This window comes from Lemur catta, chromosome 3 (genome assembly GCF_020740605.2).
Source record: "Lemur catta isolate mLemCat1 chromosome 3, mLemCat1.pri, whole genome shotgun sequence".
NCBI classification, from domain to species: domain Eukaryota; kingdom Metazoa; phylum Chordata; class Mammalia; order Primates; family Lemuridae; genus Lemur; species Lemur catta.
This window is the reverse complement of record NC_059130.1, coordinates 120241003-120254039: the sequence shown is the minus strand read 5'-3', so window position 1 is coordinate 120254039 and position 13037 is coordinate 120241003. Positions and strand designations below refer to the sequence as shown.

Genomic DNA, 13037 nt, shown 5'->3' with positions numbered 1-13037 from the left:
CTCAAGAAGCCATGCTGGGGATGAGGGCGGGAGCAGAAGGGAGCACCTCTAGCCTCGCTCCTCGGACCCCAGGAGGAAAGAAGAAACAGTGGATCCTCCCCCTCCCCAGCAGGGCCTTCCTGGGTCTGAGCAAGAGACCTTGGGTGGACTCTGGTCTTCTCTCCTCCCTCCAGGGGTCTGGGAGGGAAGGGGGTTGGCCTGGAGGCCGGCCCCCTCTGCAGATGAGCACGTGCGAGTGGCTGGCCCTGACCTGCCCTCTGTCCCTTCCCAGGACTGCCCCATCGCCTGGGCCAACCTCATGCTGTTTGACTACAAGGACCAGCTCAAGACCGGGGAGCGCTGCCTCTACATGTGGCCCTCTGTCCCAGGTCGTCCCAGGGGGGAACAGCTTTGGGCACATGGGGGTCCCAGAGATGGTGGCCTTTCCTATACGATGCCATCTGTCCCTGTGTTCAGATGAGAAAGGGGAGCTGCTGAACCCCACGGGGACTGTGCGCGGCAACCCCAACACGGAGAGCGCCGCGGCCTTGGTCATCTGCCTGCCCGAGGTGGCCCCCCACCCTGTGTACTACCCCGCCCTGGAGAAGGTCAGTGTCACCCCTGCCCGCTGAGGTCCGGGTCCCCCGCCAGAGGCTGAGGGGCTACCGAGGAGCTTCCCTGGCCCTGCTTCTGCAGCTCAGCAGAGGGCGGACCCCCAGCTGCTCCAGGAGTCCCCACGGCCGGGGGCTGGGTCAGCGTGCACATCTGGGCCCTTCCCAAGGGCCATCTTGCCTGCAAGGGGACACTGGGCAATGTCTGATGACACTTTTGGTTGTTACAGCTAGTGGGAGGGATGCCCTTGGCACGCTGTGGGTCGAGGGTGGGCTGCTGGGCTGCTGTGCTACTAAGTGCCCTACAGCGCACGGGACAGTCCCCACCACTAAGAGTGACCTGGCAGTGGTGCCGAGGTGGTGGCATCCCGTCCAGGGTCCCTGGCAGGGCTGGCTCAGGCCCTGGGGGGCCCCTGAGCACGGCTGCTTGTTGCAGATCCTGGAGCTGGGGCGGCACAGCGAATGCGGACGCGTCACCGAGGAGGAGGTGAGCTGGGGCGAGGGCCGGGGTGTGGGGTGGCGGGGGGTGGCGCCGGGGCCCTCACCTGCCTGCGCCCTCAGCAACTGCAGCTGCGGGAGATCCTGGAGCGGCGGGGCTCCGGGGAGCTGTACGAGCACGAGAAGGACCTGGTGTGGAAGCTGCGGCACGAGGTCCAGGAACACTTCCCGGAGGCACTGGCCCGGTTGCTGCTGGTCACCAAGTGGAACAAGCACGAGGATGTGGCCCAGGTGGGGGGAGGGGCACCTGGGGGCAGAGCTGGGGTCAGACTGGCAGCGCCACCCACCACCACCCTGACCACTGGGCCTCCCCAGATGCTCTACCTGCTGTGCTCCTGGCCTGAGCTGCCGGTCCTGAGTGCCCTGGAGCTGCTGGACTTCAGCTTCCCTGACTGCCACGTGGGCTCCTTCGCCATCAAGTCCCTGCGGAAACTGACGTGAGTCCAAGCTGGGTGCTGGGGCCGACGGGTCCCTGCCCCTTGGGAGGCAGCTTTGCCCCGACTGTCTGGAAGTGGGCTCAGTGGGGACCGAACTTCACCGGCGTGCCTGCTCAGGGGGGAGCTGGCCTCCCTCCCACCCTGTCGCCCGCCAGCTGCTGACCCCGACCCGAGTCGGGAAGCGCCAGGCCCCAGCAGCCCTCCTTCCCCGCAGCGACGACGAGCTGTTCCAGTACCTGCTGCAGCTGGTGCAGGTGCTCAAGTACGAGTCCTACCTGGACTGCGAGCTGACCAGGTTCTTGCTGGACCGGGCCCTGGCCAACCGCAGGATCGGCCACTTCCTCTTCTGGCACCTCCGGTAGTGGACCCGCCCTGGCCAGTTCCGTGGGAATCCCAGCCCCGCGTCTCCCTGGGAGGCTGCGGGGGATGAGGGGCCTCTGGCCTGCTGACTTCACCTTTCCAGCAGGCCCGGGTGTCCTGGCCTCCCAGGTCCCGCCAGGCGGGAGGGCCGCGTGGCCCTGCCTGGCAAGGCTCAGCCCTCCCTGTCCCCTCCAGCTCTGAGATGCACGTGCCGTCGGTGGCGTTGCGCTTCGGTCTCATCCTGGAGGCCTACTGCAGGGGCAGCACCCACCACATGAAGGTGCTGATGAAGCAGGTGAGGCTTGGCCCGGTGGGCAGGGGCAGGCCGGGGTCCCTTCAGGACCTCCAGGGCCCGCCAAGGCTCGGGGCCTGCCCACTGCCGCCCTCCTGTCTCCCCACCAGGGGGAAGCACTGAGCAAACTGAAGGCCCTGAACGACTTCGTCAAGGCGAGCTCCCAGAAGACCACCAAGCCCCAGACCAAGGAGATGATGCACGTGTGCATGCGCCAGGAGGCCTACCTGGAGGCCCTCTCCCACCTGCAGTCCCCGCTCGACCCCAGCACCCTGCTGGCTGAAGTCTGGTGAGCCCTGAACCCGGCCCCACGAGGGCTCCTCCACCCTCTGGAGGCTGCGGAGCCCCGCTGACCGCCCGCTCTCTGCCTGGCAGCGTGGAGCAGTGCACGTTCATGGACTCCAAGATGAAGCCCCTGTGGATCATGTACAGCAACGAGCAGGCGGGCGGCAACGGCTGCGTGGGCATCATCTTCAAGAACGGGGATGGTGAGCCCGTTGGGCCTGGGGGTCCTGGGCACGCCCCTGGAGGGCCGGCTGGGAGACAGAGTCCTAGGACTTAGGGGCATGGGCATGACTGCAAATGGAGAACCCCCCTAAAACTTGGCTTTTCTCTCCACTGGCTGCACACAGACCTCCGGCAGGACATGCTGACCCTGCAGATGATCCAGCTCATGGATGTGCTGTGGAAGCAGGAGGGGCTGGACCTAAGGTGAGGGGCTCCCCTGCCACCCGCTCGTGTCTGTGCTTCTGCAGGGCCACTGTCAAAGCCAACAGCATGTCAGCCGGGAAAGTGGCTGTTCTAGGAGGAGCAGGGGCGGTTTAAAACGAGGGGCGAGGGAGGCAGGGGGCAGCAGGCTGAGGCGGAGGTGGCCACTGCTGGTGCTTAGCAGCCCGGTTGTTTTCTTTGCCCAGGTGCCCCTGGCTTCCTGCCCATCCTGGGAAGCAGTGGCATCTTCCTCCAAGCGCCCTGGCTTGTTCTCCTCCGAGCGAACATGAGCTCAGCCATGGTGCTCTCTGTGTCTTTGGCCCTGGCGTCTCCAAGGAGCTCGCTCGAAGCCCAGCATCTCTCCCCTCCTTCTCAGCAACTTGAGCAGCAGCACCTCCTATGGCTCTTTTGGGTGTCTTGAGCTTCTGGGGGTCAGGGAACCCCAGGGATAGCCCTTGACCGTGGCATTTGCCCATTCCCCCTACCACTTGCCTAGGATGACACCCTACGGCTGCCTCCCCACCGGGGACCGCACAGGCCTCATTGAGGTGGTGCTTCGCTCAGACACCATCGCCAACATCCAGCTGAACAAGAGCAACATGGCGGCCACAGCCGCCTTCAACAAGGACGCCCTGCTCAACTGGCTCAAGTCCAAGAACCCGGGGTAGGTTTTGGGCTGAGACACCCTCTCCTTTCCCAGAGAGCTGTGGTGTGGGAGGGCCTGGCTTGTTAGCCTCAAAGGTGAGGGGAAGAGCCTCTGAAAGTCTCTGTGGTTACCTGGCTCAGCTGAGGACCCAGCCTGTGTCTGGGTTGGGGTGGCTCAGTCTCCGTTCCCGAGTATCTGTTGTCTGTTGCTGGGTGACATGGCCCAAAGTATAGGGCCTTAAAACCACCATCTATGACTGGCTCACAAACCTGCAAACTGAGCCTGGGGTCAGTCAAGCGGTTCTTCTGCTGGTCTTGCTTGGAATCATCAAGCAACTGCTATCACCTGGTGCCTTAACTGGGCCTGGAGGGTCTCAGATGGCCCCAGTCTTGTGCCTGGGGCCTTGGCACTGGCTGTCAGCCGTGCCTCTCTGCATGTGGCCTCCTCATTTAGTAGACCAGCCTCAGCTTCCCTCCATGGCAGTGTCTGGGCTGGGGACGGGTTTAAGATCTGCAAGGTAAGGCCTTGGCTCTGGAATAGTGTCTGCAGTGATGCCTGGCATTGCTCCTCCGTGTTCCGCTGATCAAAGCGAGTCCCAAGGCCAGATTTGAGGGGAGGGGAAATAACACTGCACTTTGTGGTGGAAGGAGCTGCAAAATGGTGTGGCCGTGGTTTTCACTCTTCCCCACCCAGGGAGGCCCTGGATCGAGCCATCGAGGAGTTCACCCTCTCGTGCGCTGGGTATTGCGTGGCCACATACGTGCTGGGCATCGGCGATCGGCACAGTGACAACATCATGATCCGCGAGAGTGGGCAGGTAGGGGCAGTGTAGGCAGCGCCATGCTGGCCTGTCTCCTTGCCCTGGCCTGCCAGCCCTTCTGCCTGGCACACAGCCCCGGGCACAGGGCCTTCAGCCCTGCTGCTTCCTCTCTGACACCTTTTGTCTTTGCCCTTCCCTCCCCTCAGCTGTTCCACATTGATTTTGGCCACTTTTTGGGGAATTTCAAGACCAAGTTTGGAATCAACCGTGAGCGAGTCCCTTTCATCCTCACCTATGACTTTGTCCATGTGATTCAGCAGGGGAAGACTAACAACAGTGAGAAATTTGAAAGGTGATGAGGGTGCCCGGGCCCCAGGGCGCAGGGTGCAGGGCAGGGACTCCTGGCCCCTCACCCCTGGGTGGCTGATGCATTTGGAGCATGAACCCCCCAACCCTGTGCCCTCGTGGGGCAATGTGGGGAGAAGTGTCATGGGTCGTGTAGCAGCAGGAGGCAGGCTGGGGCACGGGGCAGTTAGAGGAACCAGGGCTTTGTGTGCAGTTGCTTCCAGGATAAGGGCAGGCCCTGGGGGAAGGTGCCCGTGGGATGCAGACAGGCCCTCTGGCCTCAGGCTGGGAATGGCCTCACCTCTACCTGCCCCCTGCAGGTTCCGGGGCTACTGCGAGAGAGCCTACACCATCCTGCGGCGCCACGGACTCCTCTTCCTCCACCTCTTTGCCCTGATGCGGGCGGCAGGCCTGCCGGAGCTCAGCTGCTCTAAAGACATCCAGTATCTCAAGGTACGTGCCAGGCAGGAGGCCAGGTGTCACCCTGGACAGTCACCCTTGAGCAGTGCAGCCTAGGAAGGCCCTGAGAACGGTGGACCCCACAGGGCCCTGCAAGCTCTGTGTTCCTTCCTCGTGCCAGCAGTGGGGTCTGGTGTGGGGTTGGGAGGAGTGGCTGGAGGAGTAGAGCCACCTGGGCTTAGTCCGAGCAGTTGTGGATATGTTGTGACCTTCCTTGGTCAACCCACTTGTCCTCGTAGGCTGCAGGTGTTCCCATGCGTACACTGGGAGGGCTGGATGAGACAGGGTTTCCTCTACTTCTGTTTTTTTAATTAATTTATATAGTTAGTTATTCTTTTTAGAGATAGAGTCTCACTCTGTCACCCAGGCTGGAATGCAGTGGCTACTCACAGGTGCAATCATAGCTCACCACAGCCTCGAACTGCCGGGCTCAAGCGATTCTCCTGCTTCAGCCCCCTGAGCAGCTGCGACTACAGGCATATGCCACTGCACCTGGCATTTTTTTAATTTTAAAAATATTTTTTCTATTTTATATTTTTGGGAGACAGGGTCTCGTTCTATTGCCTAGGCTCACGTTGAACTCCTGGGTTCCAGGGAGGCTCCTGCCTCAGCCTTCGAAGCAGCTGGGATCACAGGCATGCGCCACCGTGCCTGGCCTCCCTCTGCCTTTTAAGATGTTTTTCCTCCCTGCGTCTTCAGTGTGTGGGGTGGGGCAGTAAGGCTGGTGGGGCCACACACACCTCCCTGCAGAGTGAGGCTGCTCCGCCCTCCTCCTGGAGTCATCGTCTCCCGATGAGGGAGGTGAGGCCACCCGGCACCCCCAGGGGCTTTGAGACCAAGACATCTTTGGCATCTCCATTTGCGGGTGGGGCAGGGGTCTGTCTGTAATCAGAATACAGAGCTTTTCCCAAGGGAGATGCGGGGTGGCCCATTAAGCAGGTCTGACAGGAGGGAATCTGAAGTCCCCAGACAGGGCTGCACGACCCAGCAGGGCCTGGCCCCTGCATGTTAACACTGCTGTGATTTGGTCTCAGGACTCTCTGGCGCTGGGAAAAACAGAGGAGGAGGCGCTAAAGCACTTCCGGGTGAAGTTTAACGAAGCCCTCCGGGAGAGCTGGAAAACCAAAGTGAACTGGCTGGCCCACAACGTGTCCAAAGATAACAGGCAGTAGCGGCCGCAGCCCTGGGCCCCACCAGGGCGAGGCAACCTCCGCCCTGGGGAGCCGGGCACCGCCCGTCGTCCTGGAAGGGCCAAAGCTTGAACTGTACCTCGTGGGAAGGAACCTACACAACTGCCTTTTGTTTACACTGGTTATTTATTTATGACTTGAAATGTTTAAGGAACTAAATAGCCATAAACGGAAATGCAACCTTTGTGCAGGAGAGGGGTGCTGTCCAGCGTCCTCCAGAGCACTGGGCTTTGACAAGACGACACCAGGCTCCTCGAGGCTGCACTTTGCTCTTAGCTGAGGATTGTCACCAAGTCTTCCAGCTGTGCGTCTGGGCCCAGCAGAGACTGTCTCCTGGGGGAACCTTCTTCCCAGCCGCCATGCCAGGCTGCCTGGTCATGGCCCTGGCCGTCACCTGGTGCCTGCTGTCCAGATAGGACACGTCAATCCTCAGTTCACCCCCTGCTGCCTCGGTGGGACCCTCCGGGAGCGTCCCTCACGACTGAGTCCTGGCAGCTCTGAGGAAGCCTGGGTGCCCTCCTATTCAGGGACGTTTGCTCTTGCTGGTCACTGCTAAAGTGACTCTCGGGTACGGGGATTCCCTCACCTCTACTGTAAAGTGATTTCGTTTGCGGGTCAGAAAATAACAACAGCCCAATGCCTCACTGCACCTCCACAGCTTGGGAGAGCGGGCCCAGCCCCATAAAGGCTGTATCCACTGGCCCTCGGGATGAGAGAGAGACTCGGCTTGACTTAGCTCATCCTGGAGCAGCACTTCGTGCAATTACCTGTAAGCTGCCTCCAAAGCAGGTTTTCATGGAGGACCAGACCTCTTGCAGAACTGTCGCCTCTGGGGACGGCTGTGGAAGTGACCAGGTACTGCAATGAGGCGGTGACGGGTGTGGTGCAGTCCTCCTCTCCAGCAGTAATTAGTGTGAAGCGGTGCAGGCGGAGCCTTAGGCCCCAAAGGCCTGGGTCTGAGAGGCCTTAGAAATGCAGGTTCGGGGGCCTCTCCCAGCCTTCAGACGCCAACTCGGGCGATGGGGCTGGACTCTGGGCTTTCAGAAGGCCAGGGTGACCCTAATGTGTCAGCGGCTGACTCAGGAGCCCCCGGGTGCCACTGCTGTTCTCAAAGCCTTCCGAGACTCAGCAGAGTCTCTTAGCAGCCCAGGTGCCAGCAGCAGTCAGGGCCACCCCTGGGTATCTGCCTTGGCCGCAGGCGCCGGTGACCACACTCCTGTTCCAACTAAAGTGCTAAAATCCCCCAGACCGCCTCATCTGTTTTGAAATGGTAATAATAGCTGTGTGTATGTGTTTGGGTTATGTTTGTTATTTATTTAAATGAGCCTGTGTGCTCCCTGGCACGGGCAACATGCTCTGTCCACCCATGGTGATCCCGGGTTGGGTGTAGGGCCTGTGTGCCTGGCAAGAGGGCATTTTCTGTTTCTTTAAAACCCTTCTGTGCTTCTGTATGGGGACGGCGAGTTCGATGTCGCTGATTCGGGTTGAGACCGGCACTCTGTGGAACCTTGCAATGAGGCCAAAGCAGATGAGAAATAAAAATCCTTTTTATATTCTTACGTTCTCGGCTCAAAAAGAGGCAAGGGAATGCAGGATTGAAACTGAAATGAGACAGAAGACAACCCCCTCCACTGGAGTTAGAACCAGAACTTTATTGTAGCGTATACACTTTCTGACCTATCATCAATATACACCTCTGAAAAGGGACACCGTGGCGGTGACAGCATGAGAACGTCCCCTCGGTGTTAGCTCTACCCATGGTCTAAACAGAGCAGCTCGGGGGAGGGGACGTGGGGGATGGCCACACACAGCCGTCAGTGTCCTCAAAACTAGCAGTTAGTTAGGGTCACAGAGGAGTATTCAAAATGATTTCCCCCAGTTGTAGAAATCTACCCTTTTACATGTAAATGGAAAGCAAAGTGCGCGTCGGTTTTAGACCAAGACCGAGACTGCCCTGTCTCCTTTCACTGCCACCAGCAAAGCAGCAGGGCTCCGCTACAGGGGGGTGGAGTCCCCCCCAGACGGCAGGGGCATCCCACGGGCTGGGGGAGGAGAGAGGCCAGCACAGGCGGTTCTGGGCACAGGGTGTCCTAGGGAGGTGGCGAGTACAGACCATCAAGGCCTGCTGCTGTCTCCAAACCAAGTGGGCAAACGGTCTGCACGACCCCTGTCCATTTACACGATCTCTACATACGTTCACCAGCAGGGAGACGTGTTTACCGAGTAGAAACCACAAGGCTGCACACGGTGCGTCCGGGCCACCGCCAAGGGAGCTGCTGGTGGTGGAGGAGTAAGAGAGCCAGCGACCCCCGCAACCCCACCCCCAGTGCCAAAACAGGAACAGGGAGAACACTGAAGACAAGACCTGGCTCCTTCCAGCCTCCAAAGAGGGGTGCCTGGTCCGTCTCCTGAGCAGCACACGGAAGCCTGCGCCGACTGCCGGCCACACCCAGCCCAGAGTGGGGGCAGGAGGGGCCCCGTTTTGGGGCGGGTGGGGGAAGAGCCCGAGCGTCTCTCCTGCGCTCGGCATCCTGGCTTTACATTCCAGTCCTGGAGTACACTAGCACAAGGGACACGAGGAATCCCGATTTATTTACAAAATATTAAAAAGTCAGTTAATCATCTACATATTAACCCCCATTCTGCCATTATTTATACATGCACTAGTTTGGAAAAAAATAAAAACTTTTTTTTTAAAAAAAAGAAAAAATGATTACCGGGTGGAAGTGAGCAATTTTTACCCTTTGTCACCAAGTCCGGTCATCGTGACTTTTCTGGAGTATGAGGGGCCGGCGTCCTCTCACCACCAGGAGGGGACGCCAGACGCACGTGTGGGGCCCGTGGCGCCGCGGGGCCCCTGGGAGAGCCAGACGCGCCGGGGGAGGCGACAGCACCTCGAGGGACTGCGGAGAGCGATCCGGGCGGGGGCGGGCGGGAGCCTACGTCCTACACACCAAGCACGGCGGACGGGCAGCGAGGGGGTCTGCAGACCTACTGGCCGAAATGACTTTGTACATCGTGGACCCTTGGGGCTGGGAGAACAGACAACGGCAGCGTCTTCTGCAGCAGGAACGAGGCCGGGGGCGACGTCAGTAGCTGAGGGTCGAGTCGTCCCACTCCAGCTGCTGCTGCCTGCTCCCGCTCTGCTGGTCACCCTGCTCCTCCTCCTCCTCGCTGCTCTCCGACTCCGCACTGGTGATGTCGTCCTCCTCCTCTCCGTCCTCACTCTCCTCCTCCTCCTCTTCCTCCTCCTCCTCCTCACTACTGTGCTGGTCCTCATACGTCTGGCAAAGATGAGAGACGGCCCATGAGTCCAGCCACCCAGCCCCGCCTACAACTGTCACCTAATGCTCACCTCCCAAGAGCCACAGGAAGGGACCCTCGCCCCGGTGTCACCCTCCCTGGCCACATAGGGGCCGGGACGCACTGGAAGCTGCCTGGTCAGGGTGAAGGGAAGACAGAGCTCTGACCACCACCATGGACAGCACCTCGCTGCCCTGCTGCTGAGACAGGGCACCCCACCCTGGCAGGAGCTCATCTCTGCATTTACTAGGCAGCAGGACCTCAAATAAGGCCCCTCCGAGCCTCAGTTTACCCATCTGAGAAATGACACTTAACCTCCCAGGGTTGTCCATGTTACATGACAACACGTAAGAGCAGGAAGGTGCGGTGGCCACGCTGGTCTGCCCGAGGCCCTGGGCTGCAGTCCTACCTCCATGGGGTTCACGGTGATGGTCAAGGCAGAGTCATCCCAGTCCATCTCGTTCTCCTTCCCGGTGTCCTGGTCCCGCATCGTGCGCTGGTGCGCGGCTCGGATCCGGAACACTCCCAGGATGATCATGAAAACCAGGAAGCTGACGCACACCACAATCACAACGGTCGCAGTACTGGGGACAACTGCAATGAGGTTGAGAGACCAGATGGAGTTTTAGGAAGGTCATGTAACCTTGCACTTGGACCCATCATGCACTTGACCCACTCAGCTGTGCTGGGTCAAAGGGGCTTGTCACCTGCTGCACCTGAACCCCAAGACGGGGAAACACGAGGAAAAGCTCAGCGTGGGGCGCACACAGCTCTTGGCCTCGGGAGTTGAGGAGTGCCCTAGTGTCCTCAGGTGTCACGGAGAGTGACCAGACGGGGTCCTGAGCAGGACCTGTGCTCATGGTGGGGTAGGGGCCACCCCGACCCTGCAACTGCATGGATGCTTCTGCTCAAGTTCTTCCTGTCACCACCCTACCTGCAAATGGGTGCGGACTGGCCAGGTTGTGACCAGAAAGGTCAACGAAGGAGCGATGCTCGGGGTGCACGAACTGTGGCTGGGCGGCCATGTGGCTGGCGTGGTCCACGGGGTTGGCCGTGTGGATGACGTTCACCTATAGCAGAGACAGAGAGGGTCACTGGAGACGGGCGTCCTGAACGTGTCCAGGAGGCGAGAAACAAACTCGGCAGCTGGCGGGACCAAGGCTGCTCAGAGGGTCCCCGCACTGCTGCTGTGGGGGATGGTGCTACCTGCTGTCTGTGACAAGAAAGGGACAGAAAAAACCAACAGCACTTAGAAACTGTTTTAACAATTTGATACTGTCACACGGCTTAGAAATGTATCGCTTTTCTAATACATTTTTTGTTTCTTTTTAGAGATGGGAGTTTCCCTCTGTCGCCCAGGCTGGGGTGTGCAGTGGCTATTCACAGACGCTGTCACAGCTCACTGCAGCCTCAAACTCCTGGGCTCCAGCGATCCTCCTGCCTCAGCCTCCCAACTAGCTAGGACTGCAGTTATGTGCCACCACGCCTTGCTAATTTTTCTATATTTTGTAGAGACAGGGTCTCACTCTTGCTTAGGCTGGTCTCAAACTCCTGAGCTCAAGCGATCCTCCTGCCTCAGTCTCCCAGAGTGCTAGGATACAGGCGTGAGCCACCACACCCAGCCATAATTTATTTATTTTTATTGTATTTTTAAAAGAATCCACCCACAACAGTGGAAAATAAACCTACAGTCCTTCCCCATGGGTCATTTGGGAAATGCTGGCACAGACCTTCTTCTTCCTTTTCCCCCAAACCAGGGCCACACAAAAGCACCAATCATAACCATTTATTGCCTTTCAAATCTGTTATGCTTTGGCTCAGACAGAACCGCGCTGGTTCCGCAGCACAGAGAGTGCAACATCCACCGCCCTGGAGCTCGAGGTGGTGACGTTCACCTGGTTAGGGCACCTGTGGGGGCCTTTTCGCCAGACCACAGAGGCCCAGGGCAATGGCGCGGCTGCCGTGTGGGTCTGAAGATTTCAGGGCAGGACGACCCACCCTCTGGCCACGGTGGCCTGAGTCACCACTATGGGCCTTGGCAGCATCAGCCCTGCCCAGGGGGTCCCTGCATCAGCACCCCACACCCCAGATCAGGACCTACCTTGATTCACAACAAGGGCCAGTGATCTTGCAGAACTGCAAAGAACCTTGGGTTCCTTGGGTGCTATTCTTTCCAAAACAGAGTCCTCGTGTCTCTCTCTCTTGTGAAACCTCAAGAAACAACCTTGTCCCTACTCCTGAAGCATTAACTGCCACTTGCTCTTTGTCATCTCCCTCCGAGGTTCCTGAGGTTTTGACTCTTGGGAGCCCACTCTGCCCGGGCCCTCCCCAAGCACAACTTATCAGTCTGAACCGGCCAGGTCTGGCCTGTGGCAGAGCCTGGCTGGAAAGGCTACCGCCCCTGGGAGGAACAGAAATAAGTAGCTGCCACCAAGAATGCTCTAAAAACCGGCGTCTGCAGGGATGAGGGCCGGGAGTTACCACTGCGCGGACCCTTCTCAGCGGGAGCCCTGTACTCACCTCCACCTTAAATTCGTTGCTGATGTAGCGGCCGTTCAGCTCCGAGCAGATGAGCTTGAACTTCCGGTCAAGCAAGGACCTGGTGTGCCAATTCCGATAGCGCAGGAGGTGCAAGACCTCCTCGTAGCTGGCCATGGTGTCCACGCCTGCAGGGGCCGAGGGTGAGAAGATCGCCGGTGGCTTAGGTTAGGAGCAGGGCAAGGCCCAAGCCCTGTGCATGGGCCCCTGGGTGGGCTGGGCATACGGGGTCACACGTGTGGCTTTCCAGTATCGGGACTGAACACAAAGTGTACAGGGCCATTTTTCCCTGTGGGGGGGGGGAGGGAGGATGTGCCATCACAAGCATTCCCTTGCCCTTCATAAGGCAGTGTCTGCCACCTGCTTCCTGCCCAGCGGGAGGGGGCAGCAACCGCAGCCAACGTGCTCCCTCCCCATCGCCTCCCGCACTCTTGACGTTCTTGGCGGCGGTTGGCCAGAGCTCCCAACGCCCGCTCTGGCGGCCTGGCCTCTCACCTGTGAAGGTCACACCCAGCTCGGAGCTGCTCACTTCGATGCCCTTCTGCTGCAGGCGGGCCACGTCCACCTCCAGGCTCTCCTGCTCGTGGTTCAGCTCCTCTCCCTCCACCGTGACCTCACAGGCATCCAGGTCGTGCACCGTCTCCTCGGACACCAGTGACTCTTGAACTGCAAAAATGGCCCGACCAGAAACAGCAGAGGCTGTGGGGCCCAGCAGGGCTCGTCCTCAAACTCACAGGCCCCTCCCTTGTAGGGACCAGCGCAGAGGCAGGGGGAGCTGCTTATGAGAACTGGGGGTGCTTCATGTGTCCCAGGTGAGAATGGTGGGGACACTGCCCCCCCAAGTGGGCTGACCAGCTCGGCAGGAGCGAGCAGTGTCTCCTGCAACTGCCTCCCCTCGACCTCAAGCGACG

At 59.7% G+C, this 13037-nt stretch overlaps 2 protein-coding genes across 7 annotated transcripts in view; one reads left to right on the top strand and one right to left on the bottom strand.

Annotated features, from left to right (window-relative positions):
* The window catches only part of PIK3CD (phosphatidylinositol-4,5-bisphosphate 3-kinase catalytic subunit delta), a 48178-nt gene extending 40334 nt beyond the window's left edge, over positions 1-7844 (top strand). For all 3 annotated transcript variants that reach the window (XM_045546193.1, XM_045546195.1, XM_045546192.1), the window contains exons 10-24: positions 272-368; positions 457-587; positions 1027-1077; positions 1152-1319; positions 1404-1525; positions 1740-1883; positions 2081-2180; positions 2288-2466; positions 2553-2665; positions 2810-2888; positions 3382-3549; positions 4225-4348; positions 4498-4643; positions 4957-5089; positions 6130-7844. In XM_045546193.1, coding sequence (XP_045402149.1) covers positions 272-368; positions 457-587; positions 1027-1077; positions 1152-1319; positions 1404-1525; positions 1740-1883; positions 2081-2180; positions 2288-2466; positions 2553-2665; positions 2810-2888; positions 3382-3549; positions 4225-4348; positions 4498-4643; positions 4957-5089; positions 6130-6267 — 1893 coding nt within the window. In that variant the 3' untranslated portion in view covers positions 6268-7844. The remainder of the gene's footprint in view (positions 1-271; positions 369-456; positions 588-1026; positions 1078-1151; positions 1320-1403; positions 1526-1739; positions 1884-2080; positions 2181-2287; positions 2467-2552; positions 2666-2809; positions 2889-3381; positions 3550-4224; positions 4349-4497; positions 4644-4956; positions 5090-6129) is intronic.
* A 73-nt stretch (positions 7845-7917) lies between these two features.
* CLSTN1 (calsyntenin 1) overlaps positions 7918-13037 on the bottom strand; it is a 66234-nt gene continuing 61114 nt past the window's right edge. For all 4 annotated transcript variants that reach the window (XM_045546197.1, XM_045546196.1, XM_045546198.1 and 1 more), the window contains 5 exons: positions 12622-12792; positions 12109-12254; positions 10523-10658; positions 9998-10182; positions 7918-9569 (listed from right to left, as the gene is read on the bottom strand). In XM_045546197.1, the coding sequence (XP_045402153.1) occupies positions 9375-9569; positions 9998-10182; positions 10523-10658; positions 12109-12254; positions 12622-12792 (833 nt within the window). In that variant the 3' untranslated portion in view covers positions 7918-9374. The remainder of the gene's footprint in view (positions 9570-9997; positions 10183-10522; positions 10659-12108; positions 12255-12621; positions 12793-13037) is intronic.